Source organism: Trachypithecus francoisi, unplaced genomic scaffold (genome assembly GCF_009764315.1).
Source record: "Trachypithecus francoisi isolate TF-2019V2 unplaced genomic scaffold, Tfra_2.0 Contig01579, whole genome shotgun sequence".
In the NCBI taxonomy this organism is placed as follows: domain Eukaryota; kingdom Metazoa; phylum Chordata; class Mammalia; order Primates; family Cercopithecidae; genus Trachypithecus; species Trachypithecus francoisi.
Genome location: NW_022681442.1, coordinates 36804886 through 36828957, shown reverse-complemented (window position 1 = coordinate 36828957; position 24072 = coordinate 36804886). Strand labels below are relative to the sequence as shown.

At 36.4% G+C, this 24072-nt stretch overlaps 1 protein-coding gene across 1 annotated transcript in view; it reads right to left on the bottom strand.

Annotated features, from left to right (window-relative positions):
* The window catches only part of LOC117069764 (cytochrome P450 2C20), a 30027-nt gene extending 14060 nt beyond the window's left edge, over positions 1 to 15967 (bottom strand). The window contains exons 1-5 of the mRNA XM_033188187.1: positions 15689 to 15967; positions 14299 to 14461; positions 13977 to 14126; positions 11283 to 11443; positions 9952 to 10128 (exon numbers count right to left, since the gene is read on the bottom strand). Of these exons, the coding sequence (XP_033044078.1) occupies positions 9952 to 10128; positions 11283 to 11443; positions 13977 to 14126; positions 14299 to 14461; positions 15689 to 15856 (819 nt within the window). The 5' untranslated portion in view covers positions 15857 to 15967. The remainder of the gene's footprint in view (positions 1 to 9951; positions 10129 to 11282; positions 11444 to 13976; positions 14127 to 14298; positions 14462 to 15688) is intronic.
* Positions 15968 to 24072: the final 8105 nt, after the last annotated feature.

The window sequence follows — 24072 nt, the reverse complement described above, 5'->3', positions numbered from 1 at the left end:
GACAGACTTGGCTACAAGGATTGTAACTTTTATGTGAGTCCTAGTTCTAAACTGGGCCCAGAGACAGTAGACCGGGGGTGGGAGGTGCAACTTACTGAAATACTAGCTGAAGATGGGTAAGGGGGTGCTGGCATACCCCCTCTCCTAATCCCAAGCTGCACGGTTTTCACTTCCAAAAGAAACTCCTTTCTTCTGCTTGAGGAGTGGGGGCTTGAATAGCTAGCAGCAATACCCAGGTACTACGTTGAGGGCTTTGGGTAAGACTCTGAGACTTGCTGGCTTAGGTAAGACTCAACACATTCCCAGCTAGCTGGCTATCAGGAAAGACTCCTTCTACTTGAGATATCAGAGTAAAATATAAAGGCGACTTTGAATTGCAACTAGATACCAGCCTGATCACAGGTGAGTAGAGCACCAAGTGCACTCCTGGAGTCTCCAAAACCAGGACTTGGCTCTTGTGCAGGGTCTAGTATTCTGAATGGGCCTTTGATAGCACTGCTCAAGAGGTGAGACTCCACTGCCCTTGGAAAGGAAAGGGAAGAGTGAGAAGGACTGCATTTTGTGGTTTAAGTGCCAGCTTAGCTGCAGTACAACAGAACAACAAATAGATTTCTTAGGTTTTTGACTCCTGTCCCTGGCTTCTAGGTGGTACCTCTGGACATGCCTGGGTACTGGGGGAATTTGGTGCACTGAAGGGAAGGCCACAGGCCTGGCTGGATTCACCACCAGCTGATTGTAGAGCCCCAGATGCTTGGAAACATAGGCAGTAGCCAGGGAGTGGTTACAGCAGGCTTTGGGCAAGGCCCAGTGCTCTGCTGGTATTAAGTCTGACCCAGTGCAGTCACAGTGGTGGTGGATACATGAGTGCTTGTGTCATTCTATCCCCAGTTTCAGTTGGCTCAGAACAGAGAGAGAGACTTTCTTTATTTGGGAGAAACTAAGGGAAGAGAACAAGAGTTTCTGTCTGGTAATCCAGAGGATTCTCTCGGATCCTATCCAAGACCATCAGGGCAGTATCTCTACAAGTCTTCAAGAACCACGGCATTATTGGGCTTGGAGTGCCCCTAAAGCAGATACAGCTTAGATCACAACACTTAACTCATTTCCCATTTATTAAAAAAAGTGTAGTTCACTGCCAGTGCAGTATTCTAGGGGCAAATTGAAAATAGGTTAAGTCCTTTTTAATATCGGAAAAGCCTACCAAGAAGGATGGGTACAAAAAAAAATCCCAGACTACAAAGATGACAAAAATACCTAACTCTAGAATGCCCAGCCCCAGATGAACATCTACAAGTATAAAGAAAATCCAGGAAAACATGACCTCACCACATTCACTAAATAAGGCACCAGGGACCAATCCTGGAGAAACAGAGATATGTGATCTTTCAGCCAGAGAATATAAGATAGTTGTTTTGAGGAAACCTAAAGATGTTCAAAATAACACAGAGAAGAAATTCACAATTCTATCAGGTAAACGTAACAAAGAGACTGAAATAATTTACGAGTCAAGCAGAGATTGTGGAGCTGAAACATGCAACTGGCATATTAAAGAATGTATTAGTCTTGACTAGAATCATAGAATAGTAGAAGCGATCCAGCAGAAGAAAGAATTAGTGAGCTTTAACAGAAGCTATTTGAAAATACAGCTAGAAGAGACAAAAGAAAAAAGAATAAAAAACAATGAAGCACACCTACAGGATCTAGAAAATAGCCTCAAAATGCAAATCTAAGAGTTATTGGCCTTAATGAGGAGGTAGAGAAAGAGAAAGGAGTAGAAAATGTATTTAAGGGGAAATAACAAAGAACTTTCCAAAACTAGGGAAAGGTATCACTATCTAAGTACAAGAAGCTGATAGAACACCAAGCAGATTAAACCCAATGAAGACTACTTCCAGGTATTTAGTAATAAAACTCCCAAAGATGTCCTGAATTGTATTGCCTAGATTTTCTGCTAGGGTTTTTATAGTTTGGACCTTACATTTAAGTCTTTAATCCATCTTGAATCAATTTTGTATAAGTTTAAATACATGAAAATTAAACAATATGCTCCTGAATGAACAATGGGAGAATGAAGAAATTAAGAAGAAAATTGAAAAATTTCTTGAAAGAAATGACGAGAAAACACAGCATACCAAAACCTATGGGATTCAGCAAAAGTAATACTAAGAATAAAGTTAATAACTGTAAAGTGTCAACTACCAAAATAGAAGAAAAACATCAAATAATAAACAACCTAACAATATACCTTAAGAAACTACGAAAGCTGGAGCAAACCAAATCCAAAATTAGTAGAAGAAAAGAAATAATAAAGCTCAGAGCAGAAATAAATGAAATTGAAATAAAGAAAATAATACAAAATATTAATAAAGCAAAAAGTTGTTCTTTAGAAACATTAAAGAAAGCTGACAAACCTTTAGCCAGACTGAGGAATAATGTGACATGATCCAAATACGTCAGTGATGAAAAAGAAGACATTACAACTGATATCACAGGTATTCAAAGGATCATTCGTGGCTACCATGAGCAACTATATACCAGTAAATTGGAAAACTTAGAAATAATGAACAAATTCCTAGATACATACAACCTACTGAAATTGAACCATGAAGAAATCTAAAACCTGAACAAAATTATAACAAGTAATCAGATTGAACTCAAGAGAAAGCATCCTAGTAGAGAAAAGCTCAAGACTCAATGACTTCAATGATGAATTCTAGCAAACATTTAAAGAAGAACTAATACCAATCCTACTCAAACTATTTCACAAAATAGTGAAGGAGGGAATACTTCCAAACTAATTCTATAAGGCCAGTATTACTCTGATAACAAAACCAAAGACATGTTAAAAAAAAAAAAATAGGTATAGGCCAATGTCTCTGAGGAATATTGATGCAAAAATCCTCAAGAAAATAGCTGCAAACCAAACTAATGAACACATTAAAGAACTCATTCATAGCAACCAGGTGGGATTTATCACTGTATGCAAGGGTGCTTTAACATATGCCAATTAATAGATGTGGTACATCCTATCAACAGAATAAAGAACAAAAGCATGTGGTGATTTCAGTCGATACTGAAAAATTATTTGATAAAACTCAACATCCCTTCATGGTAAAAGCCCTAAAAAAACAAGGTATAGAAGGAACATACTTCACCATAATAAAAGCCATCTACAAAAGACCCACAGCTAGTAACATACTAAATGAGGAAAAAACTGAAAGCCTTTCCTCTAAGGTCTGGAAAACAACAAGGATGCTTACTTTTACCACTGTTGTTCAACATTGTACTAGAATACCTAGCTAGAGCAATCTGAGAAAGATATGAAGGAGATCCCAATTCGAATGGAAGAAGTCAAATTATCCTCATTTGCAGATAATATAATCTTATATTTTAAAAAACCTAAAGACTCCACTAAAAAACTACGAGAAATAATAAACAAATTCAGTAAAGTTGGAAGACACAAAATAACATACAAAAATCGGTAGTATTTCTATATTCCTTCAGTGAATAATTTTTTTTTTTGCCTTAAATATTTTATTTGAAATTGACACACAAATGCATACTAATTTGCCAGTTCTTTAAGGCAGAGCTGTATCAGGAACACTTGGCTGTGAGAAACAAGTTATTTTTTGTTTTTTTTGAGACACTTTTGCTCTCGTTGCCCAGGTTGGAGTGCAACAGCTTGCTCTTGGCTCACTGCAACCTCCACCTTCCGGGTTCAAGTGATTCTCCCGCTTCACCCCCATGAGTAGCTGGGATTACAGGCGTGTACAACTACGCCCGGCTAATTTTGCATTTTTAGCAGAGACGGGGTGCCTCCATGCCTGTCAGGCTGGTCTTGAACTCCTGACCTCAGGTGATCTGCCCGCCTCGGCCTCCCGAAGCGCTGGGATGACAGTCGTGAGCCACTGTGCCCAGCCGAAAGCCATGTTTTAGAGTGGCATAATCACACTGGGGCTTATTCTTCCCACACTCCCATGAACAAAAGCCCACAGTTAGGCAGCTGCTGCCCTTGGCTCGCCGGCTTAGGGTCGTCGGGGTACCTTCAGTGAATAATTTAAAAAATAATTTAAAAAAGTAATCCTATTTACAATATCCACACATAATATTAACAATGAGATACCATCTCACACCAGTTAGAATGGCGATCATTAAAAAGTCAGGAAACAACAGATGCTAGCGAGGATGCAGAGAAATAGAAACGCTTTTACACTGTTGGTAGGAGTGTAAATTAGTTCAATCATTGTGGAAGACAGTGTGGCGATTCCTCAAGAATCTAAAACCAGAAATACCATTTGAGCCAGCAATCCCATTACTGGGTATATCCTCAAAGGATTATAAATCATTCTACTATAAAGACACATGTACATGTATGTTTACTGCAGCACTATTTACAATAGCAAAGACTTGGAACCAATCCAAATGTCCATCAATGATAGACTGGATAAAGAAAATATGGCATATATACATCATGGAATACTATGCAGCCATAAAGAATAAAGAATGATGCTGGAAACCATCATTCTCAGCAAACTAACACAGAAACAGAAAACCAAACATTGCATATTCTCACTCAAAAGCGAGAGTTGAACAATGAGAACACATGGACACAGGGAGGGAAACATCACACACCAGAGCCTGTCAGGGGGTGGAGAGCAAGGGGAGGAAGACCATTGGGACAAACACCTGATTCATGTGGGGCTTACAACCTAGATGACGGGTTGACGGGTGCAGCAAACCACCGTAGCACATGTATACCTATGTAACAAAGCTGCACATGCTGCACATGTATCCCAGAACCTAAAATATAACTTAAAAAGTCACTGAAAAATATGAATAGAAGGGAAAATTCCTTATAATAATAAAATGTATTTATAAAAATTCCAAAGATATTTTATATCAAATTGTGAAAATCTAAAAGCTTATGCCTTAAAATCAGGGGGTAAAAAACCCAAGTATATCTACTTTTACTACTGCTATTTGGCATCATTCTTAAGGTCCTAGCCAAAACAATTAGACAAGAAAGAGAAATAATATGACAAGTTGTATATTATGAATTTTTTTTAAATTAAGGATTATGCATACATTCATACAGCCAACAGACACATGAAAAAATGCTCATTGTCACTCGCCATCAGAGAAATGCAAATCAAAACCACAATGAGATACCATCTCACACCAGTTAGAATGGCAATCATTAAAAAGTCAGGAAACAACACGTGCTGGAGAGGATCTGGAGAAATAGGAACACTTTTACACTGTTGGTGGGACTGTAAACTAGTTTGACCATTGTGGAAAACAGTGTGGTGATTCCTCAAGGATCTAGAACCAAAGATACCATTTGACCCAGCCATCCCATTACTGCATATATACCTGAAGGATTATAAATCATGCTGCTATGAAGACACATGCACACGTATGTTTATTGCAGCACTATTCACAATAGCAAAGACTTGGAATCAACCCAAATGTCCATCAGTGACAGACTGGATTAAGAAAATGTGGCACATATACACCATGGAATACTATGCAGCCATAAAAAAGGATGAGTTCGTGTCCTTTGTAGGGACATGGATGCAGCTGGAAACCATCATTCTCAGCAAACTATCACAAGAACAGAAAACCAAACACCACATGTTGTCACTCATAGGTGGGAATTGAACAATGAGATCACTTAGACACAGGAAGGGGAACATCACATACCAGGTCCTATTGTGAGGAGGGGGGAGGGGAAGGAGGGAAGGATAGCATTAGGAGATATACCTAGTGTACATGACAAGTAAACGGGTGCAGCACACCAACATGGCACATGTATACATATGCAACAAACCTGCACATTGTGCACATGTACCCTAGAACTTAAAATATAATTTTAAAAATTAAGGATTATATGTCATAACTAAATGGGATCTATATGAGGAGTGCAAGAGTGCTTCAATAAGAAAATCAATCAATGTAATACAACACCTTATTAGAAAGAAAGGAAAAATCTAACAAAATGACCATCTCAGTAGAAGCTGAGAAAGCATAAGACAAAATTCAATTCTCTTCCTGATAAAATCACTCAAAAATATGAATAGAAGGGAAATTCCTTATAATAAAATGTATTTATAAAAATTCCAAAGGTATTTTATGTCCAACTGTGAAAATCTAGAAACTTATGCCCCAAAATCAAGGGGAAAAGATCCAAGTATATCCAATTTTGCTACTGCTATTCAGCATAACACTTAATGTCCTAGCCAAAACAATTAGACAGGAAAGAGAAATAAAAAGCATTTAGGTAACAAAGGAAGATGTAAAACTGTTTCTATTTTAAAATAACACAATTCTATATAAAGAAAAGTCCATACAACCGACAAAACACAACGAGAGCTGACAAATGTTTTCAGCTTAATTTTAGAGTGCAAGATTGGTCCAGATATCAGTTGTGTCTGTTTATATCAGCAATGAGCGATATGAAAATAAAATCAAGGAAATAATTACATTCGCAATAGCATCAAAAGGGCCAAAAGCCCTGAGAATCTATAATCAAGAAGATAAAAGACGGAAAACTACCAAATGTTGCTTAGAAAAATAAGGAGTACCTAAATAAATGGCAAACCATGTCATGTTAAAGGATTGAAAGACTTAAAATTGTTAAGATGGCAATGCTTCCAAAAGTAATCTAAAGATTGAATGTAATCACTGTCACAATTCCAATGTCCTTTTTAAAATTTTTATTTGTGCAAAAATGGAAAAGTCAATCCTGAATTTATATGCAACTACAGGGAGAAGACTCAATTTCCAAATTTCCAAACTTCAAAACAAAACTATAGTAGTCAAAACAGCATGGTACTGGCAAAAGGAAAGAAATAAAGACCAGTGGAATAAATTGAAATCCAAACGTAAAGCTAATCATCTATGCCCAGTTCATTTTCAACAAATGTGCCAAGATCATTCAATCTAAAGGAAGAGTTTCAAAAAAATACATAAATAAAGGAAGAGTTTCTTCAACAATTAGTGCTGGGACAACTGGGTAACCACATACAAAAGAATGAAGTTGAACCCTTATCTCACTCTTATGCAAAATATAACTGAAAGTGAACAAAAAACTCAAATGTGAACTAAAACTATAAAATTCTTAGAATAAAACATCAGGTTAAATCTTAATGCCTTCAGAATTAGAAGTGGATGCATAGATATGATATCAAAGCAACTAAAATAAGAGACATAAACTGGGCTTCACCAAATTTAAAATGTTTGTTCATCAAAGGACAAAATTATGTCCTTTGTGAATGTGAAATGACAACCTATACAATGGGAGAAAATATTTGTATTTCATACATATTTAGTAAGCGTTTAATGCCCAGAATCCATAATCAATTACCTACAGTTGAACAACAAATGACAAGCAACCCAATATAGAAATGAGCAAAGGGCCAGGTGTGGTGACTCACACCTGCAATCCCAGTGCTTTGGGAGGGCTGAGGTGGGTGTACTGCTTGAGTTCAGGAGTTTGAGACCAGCCTGGGAAACATGGTGAAACCATGTTTGTATAAAAAAATACAAAAATTAACTGGGTGTTGGGGTTTGTGCCTGTGCTCCTAGCTACTTGGGAGGCTGAGGTAGGAGTATCACTTGAGCCCAAGAATCAGAGGTTGCAGTGAGCCAAGATGACAGCACTGTACTCCAACCTGAGCAACACAGAGAGGCCCTGTCTCCAAAAAAAAAAAAAAAAGAAAGAAAGAAAGAAAAAAGAACAAGGGCCTTGAATAACATTTCTCCAAAGATCTTGTAAAAATGGTAAAAAGCTGATTAATATCATTGGTCAAGTCAAAACCACAATGAAATATCACTTTGAGCTGACACAAAAAACAGAAAATTACAAATATTAGCTATAATATGGAAAAGGGGAACCCTCAAACATTGATAGTAGGATTTTAAAATGGTGCATTTACTGTAGAAATGTTTAGTTTTTTCTCCAAAAGTTAAATATAAAATCACCATATGACCCAGAAATAACACTCCTAGGACTATACCCTGGAAAAATGAAACTATGTTCATGAAGAAACTTGTGTACAAATGTTAACAGCAACATTATTTATAAGAGCCAAAAGATCATTTATATAACACAAATGACCATCAACAGATGAATGACAAGCAAATTGTTGTATGTGTACATGAAAATGGAATATTATTCAACCACAAAAAACAACAAGGTACTATCACATGCTAAAACTTAATTGACCCTCCATATCATTATGCTAAGTGAAAGAAGCCAGGAAAAATGTCACGTATGCCATGGGTCCTTTTAAATGCTATATTCATTATAGGAAAATCCATAAAGATAGTTGATAAATGTTTACTACATGATGGAGTGGGGAATGAGGTGTAACTATTTAATGATAGAGTATGTTTCTGTGGAGTGATAAAAAAAGTTTTGAAAGTAGAGAGAGAGACAGTAGTTGTGACGTAGGGCAGGCGAGTCCCAATGTGGAGCTTAATCGGGGAGGGTTCTTGGCTTTGCCCAGAAGAGAATTCAAACGTAGCTCAGAGGTAGAAGAAAACAGCTTTGTTGAACAGGCAGTGGTACAGCTCTGTGAGGGCTCCTGCAGAGCAGGGCTATGGTATAGGCAGAGTAGGAACTCAGGGCAGTTTTGCAGTCATGTTTATACCCACTTTTAATTGCATGCATATTAATGGACAGTTTGTGAAGGGAAGGGGTCCTATCTTTTGGGTCATTGGGTGCCACGGAAAGGGGAGGTAACTCCTGGGTGTTGCCATGGGAATAGTAAATTGACAGGGCACACTGGTGGGCGGGACTGATTGAAAGCTGCTTTCGTCCTGGCCCTGTTTTAGCTAGCCATCAATCTGGTCCCTTGTCCAAGTCCCACTTCTGGAGTTGATTTCTGCCTCTTACCTCAGTTGCACAATATTGTAATTAAACTAATACCATTGAAGTGTACACTTTAAATTGGGTGATAATGGTACATGAATTTTATCTCAATATTTAAAATGTCATAATTTTTTGAATTAATCTATAGATTTAATGCAATCTGTTAAAATCCCTATGGGCTTGTTTGCAGAAATTAACAAGTTTATTCTTAAATTTATGTTGAGACTGAATGAACCCAAAAAAGCCCAGATAGTCTTGAAAAAACTTTGAGGACTCACACTTTTTGATTTGAAAATTTGATACAAAGTTGCAGTAATTAAGACTTCAAAATGAGGTACTACTGGCATAGGGACAGACAGATCAATGGAGTAGAATTGAGAGCCCACAAATCCTCACATTATACTTATCTGGTTTATAATGAGGTCGTCAAGACAATTCAATAGGAAAAAAATATGCTTTTTCAATAAATAGTGCAATGAAAACAGGATTCACGCTCACAGGTTACCTGATAAACATCAACCTCCAACTCCTTTGTGCAAATTCATTTCAGGTTACACCAAATTAAACCTTCTCTCTTCCATCCACCAACTCTTTCCCATCACACACCTCTCCACAATCTACTCAGTCCATCTGAAACCTTTCTTCTGTTCCATACTGCAAATATTTTAAGGGCTATTTCAATATGCAGGGCATGCAGGAAGCCCATTTATGATAAGCCATTCTTTTCCATTGTCACATAATCTGTGTGCAATATTGATATCCATCTTCAGTTTACGGTAGGATATTTTATATTTTCTACTTATTTGTAATTGTTTCCATTTGACTGCAGTGTCTATATTATTCTACTCACGTAGATTATTTTTATTTCAAGAAGAGAGTCTATGCATTCTAGCTATTGGACAATTTTGTATTTTCCATGATGTTTAGTAGAGGCCCATAAATACAATAAGTAATTAAGGTGCTTGTCAAGCATTACTGGCCTGATCATTTAAACATCCTTAGTAAATTACAGAAGGATTCGATGAATCACAAAATGGACAAGAAATCAAAATACTGATCTGTTGCTAGTATCTTACCTGCTCCATTTTGATCAGGAAGCAATCAATAAAGTCCCGAGGATTGTTAACATCCAGTGTTGCTTGGTGTTCTTTTACTTTCTCCCTAATGTAACTTTTTGTAAGAGCAACATTTTTAAGCAATTTGTTGTGAATTCCTGGGAAACAATCAATGAGTAGAGGGAAATTATTGCAGACCTAAAAGATAAAAGAATATTAAATATAAACATGTCGTAAGACATATGTGTCTTACACCAAGCCCCGATTGAAATTATAGCTATAAATATGAATAAAATATTATGTTCATTTTGATGGGAAATTTTTATTGTGCATGTATAGCAATTTTCTGTACCTAAAGATTGGAGGGAGAAAATTTTGAACAGGAAATCAAAGATGATAATTATTTTCTTCACTCATACACCATTTTATTGTATAAAAACATTTTAATATCAATTTTCTCATTTTTAAACCAAGTCTTCCCTACAACCTTGAAATATAAGATGGCATGAATTACTATGATTTATATTTAGTTGATGACTCTAGAGGTTAAGGGGGTTTGGGCAACCTGATAGAGAGCACAAAGCTAGAACCCACTGTTTTTATTTCTGTCAAGTAGCTTCAAAAATGGAATCAGTATTTTAGAAGTGCGAGCAGCTCGAAGATACCTTAAAACCCAGCTGTGCACCTGAGCAGTTAAGTGATTTCTCTAAGATCACACAATTATTATTTAGGCAGAGTGTAGGGCATGCCAACTCAGCACAGGATAAAATTTGGATGTTTGTTTATGGTTCATGCACCATGAAACCAAACATTTTTGTCATTCCTAACCTAGCTGCCTCATCAGTCAGGATCGCAGCTACAACATCAAACACACCTGCCCTACTGAGTGTTTCCTGGCACCTTCTATGGTCACAAATATTCTCCCTCCTTGATGGAGATAGTCTTTCCCTAAATTAGAATATTTCTGCCAAGTAATGTGATGAAGAGGTCAGTAAACACGGATTGGAGGATAAGCCTGCTCGGTAATGGAAGTCTTCAGAAAGGGCCCAGATGTCCATGGAGTGATATGGACATGTTTTTGGGCTGTCACCAAAGCACTTTATTGAAATAGGCTTTGGGATTTAGTGGATAAACCACTGGTCAGGAAGCCATTGGGCTTGAAAGCCACCCCTGTATATGGGCATTCACTTTCTGTGTGTAAAATAAAAGGCTTGGTCACCTTTCCCAGATATTCACTTCATAAATTTCTGAGCAGGACTGTGGTGTTCAAACATGCCCTTCATATAGAACTTTGGACTTACCAGAAAAAATAGCATAAATAGTTTCCCAGGAAGATAAAATCTTGGCCTTACCTGGATCCATGGGGAGGTCAGAATCCTGAAGTTTACAGTGAATCTTTTCATCAGGGTGAGAAAATTCTCATCTTTATAATCAAATCGTTTCTGGAAAACAACGGAGCAGATCACATTGCAGGGAGCACAGCCCAGGATGAAAGTGGGATCACAGGGTGAGGCTAAAGATTTAAAAATGTTTTAAAATATTATTTAAAAATAAACATTTAAAAGATATGCATTTGTTAAGACATAAAGGAAATTTAGAAATTTTAAACAATATCTTACAAATTCCCCGTGTGTCCAAAAAAAATCAGCATGCATGAAATAAACACATTACTTTTACCTTAAATATGAGTTGAGCATTACAGTCTAGCTAAGCAATGCCATTTCAGATGTGGTAATTCACATCCACTGCCTTCATTTAAACTCTTTTGGCCGGGCGCGGTGGCTCAAGCCTGTAATCCCAGCGCTTTGGGAGGCCGAGACGGGCGGATCACAAGGTCAGGAGATCGAGACCATCCTGGCTAACCTGGTGAAACCCCGTCTCAACTAAAAATTACAAAAAACTAGCTGGGCGAGGTGGCGGGCGCCTGTAGTCCCAGCTACTTGGGAGGCTGAGGCAGGAGAATGGTGTGAACCTGAAGGGCGGAGCTTGCAGTGAGCAGAGATCTGGCCACTGCACTCCAGTTTGGGCGACAGAGCGAGACTCCGTCTCAAAAAAAAAAAAAAAAAAAAACTCTTTTAACCCAAGTTATCTTTTATTTTGGAAGGAAAAAGAAGACTTTTTCGAAATCTTAATAATTCAAGTTTTTAGAGCAGAATCGTGACTGTCTGCAAAGCCTCTGGACAATAAAACACACAGATAGGAAGAGAAAATTTGGGGACCTAGGAATGTCTTCCATACAGTGAATAGCTGCAAGTATAATGTGCTGAACCAACAGGAATTAAAGTTAGGGATATTGTGGGTGAATGCACGTGTCTGAGGGAACAAATGTGAAAAGCAGGTACATCCATATGGCATAGAGGAAAAACTAATATAAATGAGCATTAAGTATAACAGATTTGTTTATCTAAATAAGTAAAATGTTAACTTTTTATTTCAAATCTAAATCTCAGTAAAGCTAACCAAAGCATAAATTGATAAATGGAATCTTTTTACTTTTTCAGTTTGGAAAAAATGAATGTCCTTTCTTTGGAAATAATGTTTATCATTTTCAATCATCTTCCAAATTTAATTCATTTGGGCAAAACTACTCTTGTGGATTCTGGGATATTATTCAGTATAGTCATCAAGATAAGTATGTTTTAATAAAGTTTTAAATTTGACCGTAAGTTAGGCCAAATCTGTCATTTTACAGGTAAAGAAATTATTAAAAAGGCTTTTTTTTTGGTGCAGGAATCTCTAAAATGAAATTGCTGTAACCAAGTGACGAGTGAACATAAATGGAAAGGGTGCCCAAATTCACAACGATAGGTCCTAAATAAGAGTGACATGAAATGAAAGGGTTCTGAATAAAGTTGGAACATTGAACAACAGGAAACCTGCTGAGTTAGCAGCTTCTATGCCAGACTCCTTTAAACATTACTGGGCTCTAAATTTCAGAAAAACTGTTGTTGTAGCCAAGGGGGTGAAAGGTAATTTAGGAAGCCTTGGGGGGTGTGTGTGTGTGTGTGTGTGAGAGAGAGAGAGAGAGAGCGATTCTCAGGTACAATCTGATATCCAGGTTTTTTTTTTTTACTGCATTTGGGAGAGTGAATTTAAAAAGGTAATTTTATATCCCAGCTGATAATCACATTGATTATAACAATCACTTCGTAGGTAAGTAAATTGGCAGTGGGAGAAAAATGATTGGCACAAATTTCAAAGCTAAGATCCAATACAGGGGGAAAAAGATGACAAAACAGAAAACATAGCCAAATTACATTTAAGGAAGATAAGATAAAGAGTTTTTCATAATAGTTAAAATCTAGTTAAATTATTTATAAATTAGTATTTGTGTATTTTGCTGAGTTATACTATAGATTATATTTACTCAAAATATATGAATTGTTACAGTAAGTAGTGATTAACAAGAAATAATCCTGACAGTTTTCAAATAGTACTGTGTTTCCTGAGATTTAACAACTGATGAAAACTGTAGTGAGATATACCTAAGAAAGTGAAACCATACATAGTGTCATGCTGGCCAGAGCTGTAGGCATGGACCTGGAAGGAATTCCCAGACATATGAGTCTGAACATATGAAAAAACTCTAATTAAATGAAAGCACATGTCACTTGGTTCATGTTCCATAAGGTGTGATGAGGTCATTTTCACCATGTCCACTTTCCTAGTGTTCTCTAGAGAAATGTTCTGGTGAAGGTAATGCAGATTTATGCTATAGGAGAAAACTTCTTCTTTAACTCTTTTCAAAAAATGAACTCAAGACCCTTATTTATTATTTCTGATTTGAAAACAAGGAAACAAAATTGAGCAGAAAAAAGGATTAAATGACCTTTGATTCCTATACCCTATGAACCAACACATTTATACAGGTAAAATACAGGTACACAAAATCTCCCTTGTCTGTGCTTCAAACCTCCCTCCACCACCTGAGGGCTGACAACCAGGACGCACAATGAACATCTGGCCACCCCTGAAATGTTTCCAAGGATGTCATTAGTGAAGACAGCTAACTGTTAAGGTCAGTGATGCAGAGTCGAGTCACCCACCCTTGGTTTTTCTCAACTCCTCCACAAGGCAGCGAGCTTCCTCTTGAACACGGTCCTCAATGCTCCTCTTCCCCATCCCAAAATTCCGCAAGGTTGTGAGAGAGAAACGACGGGTCTCCTTCCATCTCTTTCCATTGCTGGAAATGATTCCTAACAAAAAAAGGGGACAGAAACTGGGAGAATTCACAGCCAAGGAAGAAAGCGCTGCAACACTTGGCAGCCAGGCAGATAGGCTAAGCTCTGCTGAGAAGCTTTTTAGGGCTCTGTTTTCCATCTTCCTCACCCCAGTTACCAAAGCTGACACAGGTATATGCACACCTACCAAGTCCTTTAGTAATTCTTTCAGATATTGGCAAAACACCTCTTCCAGAAAACTCCTCTGCATTATCAATCAGGGCTTCCTTCACTGCCTCATATCCATGCAACACCACTACAGGATTCATGCCAAAATACACGGTGAACACAGGACCGTAGACTTTTGAGAACTGGGAAAGGAAATGCAAATAGCAGCAAAATAAGTCACTATTTGCTCCAAATATTATGTATGATTCAGACTGATATTTTCATTGTATTTTTTAATGTTTATATTTGCCATACATAGATTCAATATTTCTGAATTTTGTACATAAATGTGATGGTGATTGTCATAGCTGCCACTTGTAGATGACCTATGATGTGCCATGCAATGACCCAGGCAATTGGTACACAAATCACAGTTCATCCTCACTTCAACATATTGAGCACATTCATTTGCCCTGTTTTAAAAATGAAGAAACTGAAGCCAGAGAATTCCATACTCATTCTCAGAGTCCCACAGGTAATATATAGAAGTTCCAAACTTGAACCTCTGCTAATTTAAACTGATGCTTGAACAATTTATCACTCCGCCATGTCCACCTGGAGGCCAATACCCAGTTAAGTACTTCCGGGTCACCTGTAAAGCTCTTACCATGAGGATTCTGATTCAGCAGTCCTGTGATGAACCCTAGAAATCTGTATTTTCAGTGTCACCCTAGGCAATTCTAATGCCCAATCCAGTTTGTAACTGCTGGTATTACCAATATGGAAAGATGAAGTACCACAAAGTTAGAATCAGGACATTCAGCAACTCCTGAAAAAAGAATTTCTTCCATTCTCCAGCAACCTTGGCCACAGACAGTGACTTTGTTCAGAATCCAGAAGAATTATGTTAACCGCCAATTGGGCCCTGACTGATTATTTCTTTCTTTCATGCATGTATGCTTGTCCTGAACCCACAAATATTTCTGTCATATCAGCCATGAAATGAATCTTCAGAGAAGTTCGATTTTCATGACGATTCTGAATAAAACACATGACTACTACAGTAGAGGACTTATTGGATGAAATTTCTAATCACACATACTTCCCTTCACCTTCAGTCAAATATCATAGCAAAACACTCTGAAACAAAGAGGGAAACAGCACTTTAAACTTTTGACATTGTATTTAATGATTCTATCATACAATGACCCCAATGACTCTGTATTCACAAAATGCATCAACTCACTCTACTATTTCTGACAATAACAGACTTAGAAAGACAAAAGAAACATCAAAGAAGTTCAGAGGGAGTATTTTACTTTATAATGATCTATTAAAATAGAGTGCTTCCAGGAATATATTTTGTCTAAAAGTAGCAGTCAAATAACTTACCCTTTGCAAGTGACTGGAGGAACATAAAGCATACTTACATTGCTGAAAGATTTGCAGATGTCCTTAACATCTATCTGTAGCATATTTCCAATAATAGGAAGAGGAGTGGGGCCAGGAGGGAGTTTCCTTCTCCCAGAGCTCTGTCTCCACAGTGAAAAGAGAAGCACAAAGGAGAGACAGAGCACCAGGACCACAAAAGGATCCATTGAAGACTTCTCTTCTTATTAATACAGCTGAGAGCTTGCACTCCAAGGCTTTTATAACACTCCCTGCTAATTCAGTGTGTGTCTCTTTGACATGTAAAGCAAGCAATCACCTAGGTCCAATTTATACTTTTTTTCTGTGTGGACTTTGGCCCATGGATAGAGATAAAGTGTTCTTTGGTCCTACTCCTTCTTTGCAATGCCCATCTAGGAGATTCTGGTTTAATTATATTGGATTGGAGTCCAGCTATTGGTAATTAAAAGTTCCTGGTTGTTCCAATGTGCTGTGATGATGGAGAAACACTGAAGTAAATGATTCTATGTTCGAATATACTCAAAATTCAATATTCTCAGATTAATGACCAGTTGGGAATTTATGACTTTGAGGGAACTCAGTGTATTCTATATGTCGTGTATAAAAAACATACATTGTAATGCTATATCAAAAAATAGGAGACTTAACCCTTGATAACAAAAGCCTTTCAAATATTTAGTATAGTTCACTTAAAATACAACTGCCTAAACATGAAATACTGAATATAACTCATACATGTTGAATGACTGCACATATATCAAAGTATTAGCTAATAAATGTATATTTATATATATTGAATTGGATATAAATGATATACATAAATATGTATTTATGTTATTACATAATAATATTTGTTATTATTACATTATTGTAATAATAGGTGATTGTTTACATGTCAAAGAGAACACTGAATTAGCAGGGAGTATTAATACATTCTTACATAACATAAATACATATTTATATTATTAAATATTATGTTAGATATATATAAATGTATATTCACCATTAAAAGAGACTGAAATGTAGAGATTATCATTTTTTATTTTTCAAATGGGGGAAGAAACTCTGGGAGAACAGGATACCTGTCAGTGCCACACAGCTCATCGCTGGTAAAACCGGGGTTTGAGCAGAGATCTTCTGATGCCCATTGGGGTGCATTACCACTTGCACCAGGGCTGGTTCAAGAACAATTTTAGAAAAACAAAACAAACCCCAGACATTAGTTACTCTGAAGATATACCACCTTGACTCTGTTCAGAAAGCAACAGGCTTCACATTAAATAAAAGTCCATTATTTGTTTATAAGGATAAGAGGACCAGAGATGCTCAAAAGAAGAAATAAAAATTAGAGTTCTGCCCTCTGCATCACCTCACAAGTGAAAGTTGTTCAGCACTATTAAGGAAAGGGCCAACCTCACATAATTTACGGCAGAGGGCTTGACAATCTATGGCTTCTCCACCTCCCAGTCACCTCCAGACATGGCTGCTTCTGTTGTTTTTGGTCTATTATTGTTACAAATAATAGAATGTAATCGTACACAGCAAGGAAGAGAAATTATATACAGAACAACAGTTGTGGATTCAATAGAAGATGGAACACAGGGAAATCACTGAATGGACCCAGGGCACAGAACCACTGCAATGTGCAGACCTGAATGGGAACTGATAGTCAATGGTCATGAAGATCTGAATTCAACCGGATTTATGAACGTTCCTAGATCACTAATGACAAAGTGTATGTACAAAGGCATGCTCTGAAAAGATTACCTTTATTTTAAATTGACTAGTACAGTTATTTCCAGCTCTTTCATTAAGAAAATATTAAGACCCAGTTATACAATGTTTTATCGATTATGTTTACAGACATTATGACAAATTTACAGAGAATTTTCACATTCATCACATCTCTTTTTATTCTCTCAATTATCTTTGCCCATTGTAAAATTATTCTCAGTTTAGAGAGGAGAAAGTTAGACTATGGAGATTCAGTACTTTAGCTAAGGGCACACAGAATGCAAGTGACCAAGCTGGGACTGTAAACCATAACTCCTGCATCTTGTTGCCTTCCCTTTAAGCAAAACATTCAGTTAAACTGGGGCACCAAGATTTACTAAAATTCAACACTTGTAGGTTAATCTAATCAGTGACTTTCAAAATAAACGTTAATTTAGTTAATAATTCTAGCACCAGTTGAGTAAAATGTAGGTCAGACGTGTTTGGTTTTATAACCTTTAAAAGGTGAGTGAGTCCAGGTCCTGGTGAACCCTTTATCCAGGGCAAAGGGAAGCAGTAATTTACTGCCTCACTCACATAGGTATAAGTTAGTTTATTTGGATAAAACAAGTTTACTTTCTCTCTTTAGAGTAATAATTTTATCCTTGAGAGACAGTTGTCCTTGCTCTGCTCCTCGTTTCTTCTCTTGAGCTGAGGCTCCTACCTTGACCTTTCTTTTTATAGAATAAAAGGAATGTAGATCATTTAAAGACAGATAGGATCTCTGAGATCTACTAATTTAATTTTGCTTTGTTTGTCAGGAATGACCAATTGGCGACTCAGTGAGTTAGAGCATTATCAATACACCAGTAAAAGATTTTGTATTAGAATCCCAGTTTTCCTGCTTGGTGGTTCAGTGAAATACCCCATCTCATAGAATTCCCACCTGAGTCCAAATGATCAAGAGTGTATTAGCATTAATTAAGCCCTCTACAGTCACAGATTAACACCAACCTCAGCTTGGTTAGAGTTGTGAATTAGAGCGGGGTTTTTTAAATTAATAGAATTTATTTTTATAGCAATTTTAGGCTCCCAGCAACAAACCCCTTCCCAGCACCTACAAATAGTCTTTCCCACAGTCAACAACCCCAATCAGCGGGGTTCGTTAGTTACAGTCAGTGAACCAACAATGAGACATATCATCAACCAAAGTTCAAAGTTTACATAGGTTTTACTCTTTGTGTTGTACATTCTATAAATTTGACTGATGTATAATGCCATATATCCATCATCGTAGCATCAGACAATATAGATTTGCTGTCCTAAAAATCCTCTGTGCTCTGCCTATTCTCTCCCTCCCCTGCAAGTCCTTGGTTCACTTTAGTGTTGCCATAATTTTGCCTTTACTATAAGAGATTGTTATGTAGTTGGAATCACACAGTATGTAGCCTTTTCAGATGGGTTTCCTTCACTTACTAATAATATGCAGAAGGTTTCTCCATGTCTTCTCATGGCTTGAAAGCTCATTTCTTCTTGCCACCAAATAGTAATGTAATAATATTCCCTTGCATTGATGTACCACAGTTTATTCATCTAGTGAAGGATATCTTGGTTGCTTCCAATTTTGGCAATAATGAATAAAGGTGCTATAAATGTCCATGTGTAAGTTTTGTGTAGACATACGTTTTCAACTCATCTGTCAAATATCAAGGAACAAAACTGCTGGATCATGTGGTAAGCATATTTTAGTTTTGTAAGAAGCCACCAAACTCTCTTCCAGAGTGTCTGTAACATTTTGCATTCATACCAGCAATAACTAATAGTTCCCATTGCTTCAAATCCTTGCCAACATTTGGTTTTATCAATGCCTTAGATGTTCTTATTGCAGAGGTGTGTGTCATTGTTGTCTTTGTTTGCAGGTCCCTAATTATGTGTAATGTTGAACAGTTTTCATGCTTATTTGACATCTGTTTATCTTCTTGGGTGGGGTGTCTGTTCAAATCTTTTGCCCATGTTTCTATTAAGGGTGTCCAGTTTTTTATTGTTGAACTTTAAGGGTTCTTTGAGTATTTTGGATGACAGTGTTTTATTCTTATAAGGATATATTCTTGTATCTTTTGGAAATATTATTCCTTTTTTAGATGGACTTCTCCTTCCCTTGATAGTGTCTTTTACAGAGTAAAACTTTTTTAACAAAGTTCAGATAATTGACTGTTTCCTTCCTGAATTGTGCACTTGTTGTTGTATTTGAAAAACCATTGCCAAAGTCTTCTATATTTTCTCCTATGTTATCTTCTCAGAATTTTATAGTTTTGTGTTTCACATTTAGTTCTATAAACAAGTTGGAGTTAACTTTTGTAAATAGTGTAAGATCTACATCTAGATTCTTATTTTTGCAAAAACATCTTAAGACAAGTGGGACTTAATTAAACTAAAAAGCTTCTGCACAGCAAAGAAATAAATAACAGAGTAAACAGACAACTTACAGAATAGGATAAAATATTTGCAAACTATGTATTCAGAAAAGAGCTAATATCCAGAATTTATAAGGACCTCAAATAAGTCAATAAGACAAAACAAATAACCCCATTAAAAATTGGGCAAATTTCCAATTGTCACAGGCTATTGTTGCATTTGTTTTAGAGGTCTTAGTTATGAATTATTTGCCTAGGCCAATGTCAGAATTTTTGCTAGGTTTTCTTCTATGAATTTTATGGTTTTAGGTCTCACATTTGTCTTTTATCCATCTTATGTTAATTTTGATATGCAGTGAGAATTAGGGGCCCAATTTCATTCTGTTTATGGCAAGCTAATTTTCCCAGCACCATTTGTTGAATAGGATGTCCTTTCCACAGTGTATATCTTTGTCAGCTTTGCCAAAGATCTGTTGACCATAGGTATGTGGCTTTATTTATGGGTTTTCTATTCTGTTCTAATATGGGAGTAAGGATTTCACACTATTTTTTTTTTTTTTTTTTTTTTTTTTTTTGAGACGGAGTCTCGCTCTGTTGCCCGGCCTGGAGTGCAGTGGCCGGATCTCAGCTCACTGCAAGCTCCGCCTCCCGGGTTTACCGCCATTCTCCTGCCTCAGCCTCCCGAGTAGCTGGGACTACAGGCGCCCGCCACCTCGCCCGGCTATTTTTTTCTATTTTTTAGTAGAGACGGGGTTTCACAGTGTTAGCCAGGATGGTCTCGATCTCCTGACCTCGTGATCCGCCCGTCTCGGCCTCCCAAAGTGCTGGGATTACAGGCTTGAGCCACCGCGCCCGGCCAGGATTTCACACTATTTTTGTAAGGTTTACAGTAGAGAGACTCTCTTTATTTTGGAATTAATTTTTCTTTAATTTTTAATTTCTGTGGGTACATAGTAGGTGTACTTATTTATGGAGTACATGAGATGTGTTGATACAGGCATGTAATGTGTAAAAATCACATCACGAAGAATAGTCTATCCATCTCCTCAAGCATTTATCCTTTGAGTTACAGTACAATTATACTCTTAGTTATTTTAAAATATGCAACTCAATTATTAATGACTATAATCACCCTGGTTTTCCATCAAATAGTGCGTCTTTTTTATTTTAACTATTTTTTTTGCATTCATTAAGCACCCCAAATACCCCCCACCCTCCCACTACTCTTCCCAGCCTCTTGTAACTATGAGAGAGTAACTTTAATAGAGAGTAGAGTTACCAGAGGATGGGAAGGGTAGTGGGAGAACGGGGGATATAAAATGAGTTAAATTTCTTTGATTTTTAGGACCCACAAATAAGTGAAAACATGCAATGTTTGTCTTTCTGTGTCTGGCTTATTTCACTTAACATAATGATCTCCAATTGCATCTATGTTGTTGCAAATAACTGGATCTCATTCTTTTTTTTATGGCTGAATAGAACTTCTTTGTGTATATATGCCACATTTTCTTTATCCATTCATCTGTTAATGGACACTTAGGTTGATTCCAAATCTCGGCAATTGTGAACAGTACTGCGACAAACATAGGAGTGGAGTTATCTCTTTGACACACTGATTCCCTTTCTTTAGGGTATACACCCAGCAATGGGATTGCTGGATCATATGGTAGCTCTATTTTTAGTTTCCAAGAAATCTCTAAACTGTTCTCTCATAGTGGTTGTAATAATTTACCTTCCCGCCAACAGTGTATGAGAGCTCCCTTTTCTCCACATTCTCTTCATTTGTTATTGCCTGTCATTTGGATATAAGCCATTTTCACTGAAGTGAGATGATATCTCATTGTAGTGTTAATTTGCATTTCTCTGATGATCAATGTTAAGCACATTTTTATATGCCTATTTGCCATTCATATGTCTTCTTTTGAGAAATATCTATTCAAGTCTTTTGCCCATTTTTTTGATCAGATTATTAACTATTTTTCTATAGAAATGTTTGAGCTCCTTATAGATTCTGGTTACTAACCTCTTGTCAGATGGGTGGTTTGCAAATATTTTCTCCCATTCTGTGGGCTGTGTCTTCACTTTGTTGATTGTTTTATTTATTATGCAAAAGTGTTTTAACTTGATGTGTTCTAATTTGTCCATTTTTGCTTTGGTTGTCTGTGCTTGTGCAGTATAGCTCAAGAAATCTTTGCCCGGACCAGTGTCTTGGAGATTTTCCTCAATGTTCTCTTGTAGTATTTTCATAGTTCAAGGTCTCAAAGTCTTTGATCCATTTAGATTTGATATTTTTATATGATTATAGATAGAGGTCTAGTTTCATCTGTCTGCACATGGGTATCCAGTTTTCCTAGCACCATTTATTGAAAAAATGGTCTTTTCCCCAGTGTATGTTCTTGGCATGTTTGTCAAAAGTGACTTCACTGTAGTTGTGTAAATTTGTCTCTGGATTCTCTATTCTCTTCTATTGGTTTATGTGTCTTTTTATTATGCCAGTGCCATGTTGTTTGGGTTCCTGTAATCTTGTAGTAAAATTTGAAGTCAGGTAATGTGGTTCTTCTGATTTTATTATTTTTGTTTAGAATAGCTTTTGCTATTCTAGGTCTTTTGTAATTCCTTACAAACTTAGGATAGTTTTTTTGTCTATTTCTGTGAAGAATGTCCTTTTTTTGTGGTAGTGATAGCATTGAATCTATAGATTTCTTTGAGTAGCATGAGTATTTTAATAATATTGATTCTTCCCATCCATGAATATGAAATATCTTTTCTTTGCTTTTTTTTTTTCTGTTCTCTTCAATTTTTTTAAATTAGGGTTTTATAGTTTTTATTATAGAGATCTTTCTCTCATATGATTAAGTTAATTCCTAGGTCTTTAATTTTATTTGTGACTATTGTAAATGAGGTTACTTTTTAATTTTTTTCAGGTTGTTCACTATTGAACAACCTGAAACTTTACTAAATTTCTAAATCAGTTCTAATGGGTTTTTCTTGGTGGAATCTTTAGGGTTTTCCAAATGTAAGATTATACCATCTGCAACAAGGGTAATTTGAATTTATCCTTTTCCATTCAAATACCCTTGATTTCTTTCTGTTGTCTGATTACTCTAACTAGGACTTCTAATATTATGTTGAATAACAGTGGTGAAAATAAAAATGGGCATTGTTTTTAAACTCTAGATCTTAGAGAAATACCTATCAATTTTTCCTCTTTAAGTAAGATAATAGTTGTCATAATTAATAGTTCCATCATATATGAGTTTTACTATGTTGAGTTTTATTTCCTTTATTCCCCGTTTTTTGAGGGTTTTTATCACGAAAGGATGTTGAACTTTATCAAATTATTTTCCAGCATCAATTGAAATGATCACATAGTTTTCATTCTGTTGACAGGATGTATCACATTGATTGATTTGCATATGTTAAACCATCCTTCCATCCCAGGGATAAATCCCACTTGGTCATGATGAATGGTCCTTTTAAAATATTGTTGAATTCAGCTTGCTAGCATTTTGTTGAGAATTTTTGCATCAATATTCATCAGCGAAATTGGCCCATCGTTTTTACTTTTTGATGTGTTTTTGCCTGGTTTTATTGTCAGGGTAATACTGGCTTTGTAGAATGAACTTGGAAGTATTCCCTCCTGCTCTATTTTTTTTTTTTTTTTTTTTTTTTTTTTGCACAGTTTGAGTAGAATTGGTATTAGTTCTTTTTTAAATGCTTGGTGGGATTCAGTAGTGAAGCTTTCAGGTCCAGGGCTTCTCTTTACAGGAAGATTTTTAATACAACTTTGATCTCATTGCTTGTTATTGGCTTGTCAGGCTTTAGATTCCTTCATGTTTCAGTCTTGATAGGTTGTATATGTCTAGGAATTTGTCTATTTCTTCTAAATTTTTCAATTTATTGACTTATAGTTGCTCATAGTAATCACTAATGATCCTTTAAATTTCTGCAGTATCAGTTGTCAGGTCTCTTTTTTCATCTCTGATTTCATTTATTTGGGTCTTCTCTTTTTAAAGTTAATCTTGCTAGAGGATTTTCAGTTTTGTTTAACCTTCCAAAATCAATGTTTTGCTAATTCATCTTCTATATTGTTTTCTTTTCAATTTCATTTATTTCTGTTTTGATCTTTATTATTTCTTTTCTTCTAATTTTGGCTTTCATTTGCTCTTGCTTTTCTTGTTCTTTAAGATTCATTGTTATGGTTATTTTTTGGAAGGTTTTCTTATTTTTTTGATGTAGGCGCTTACAGCTATAAACTTCTCTCTTAGTACTGCTTT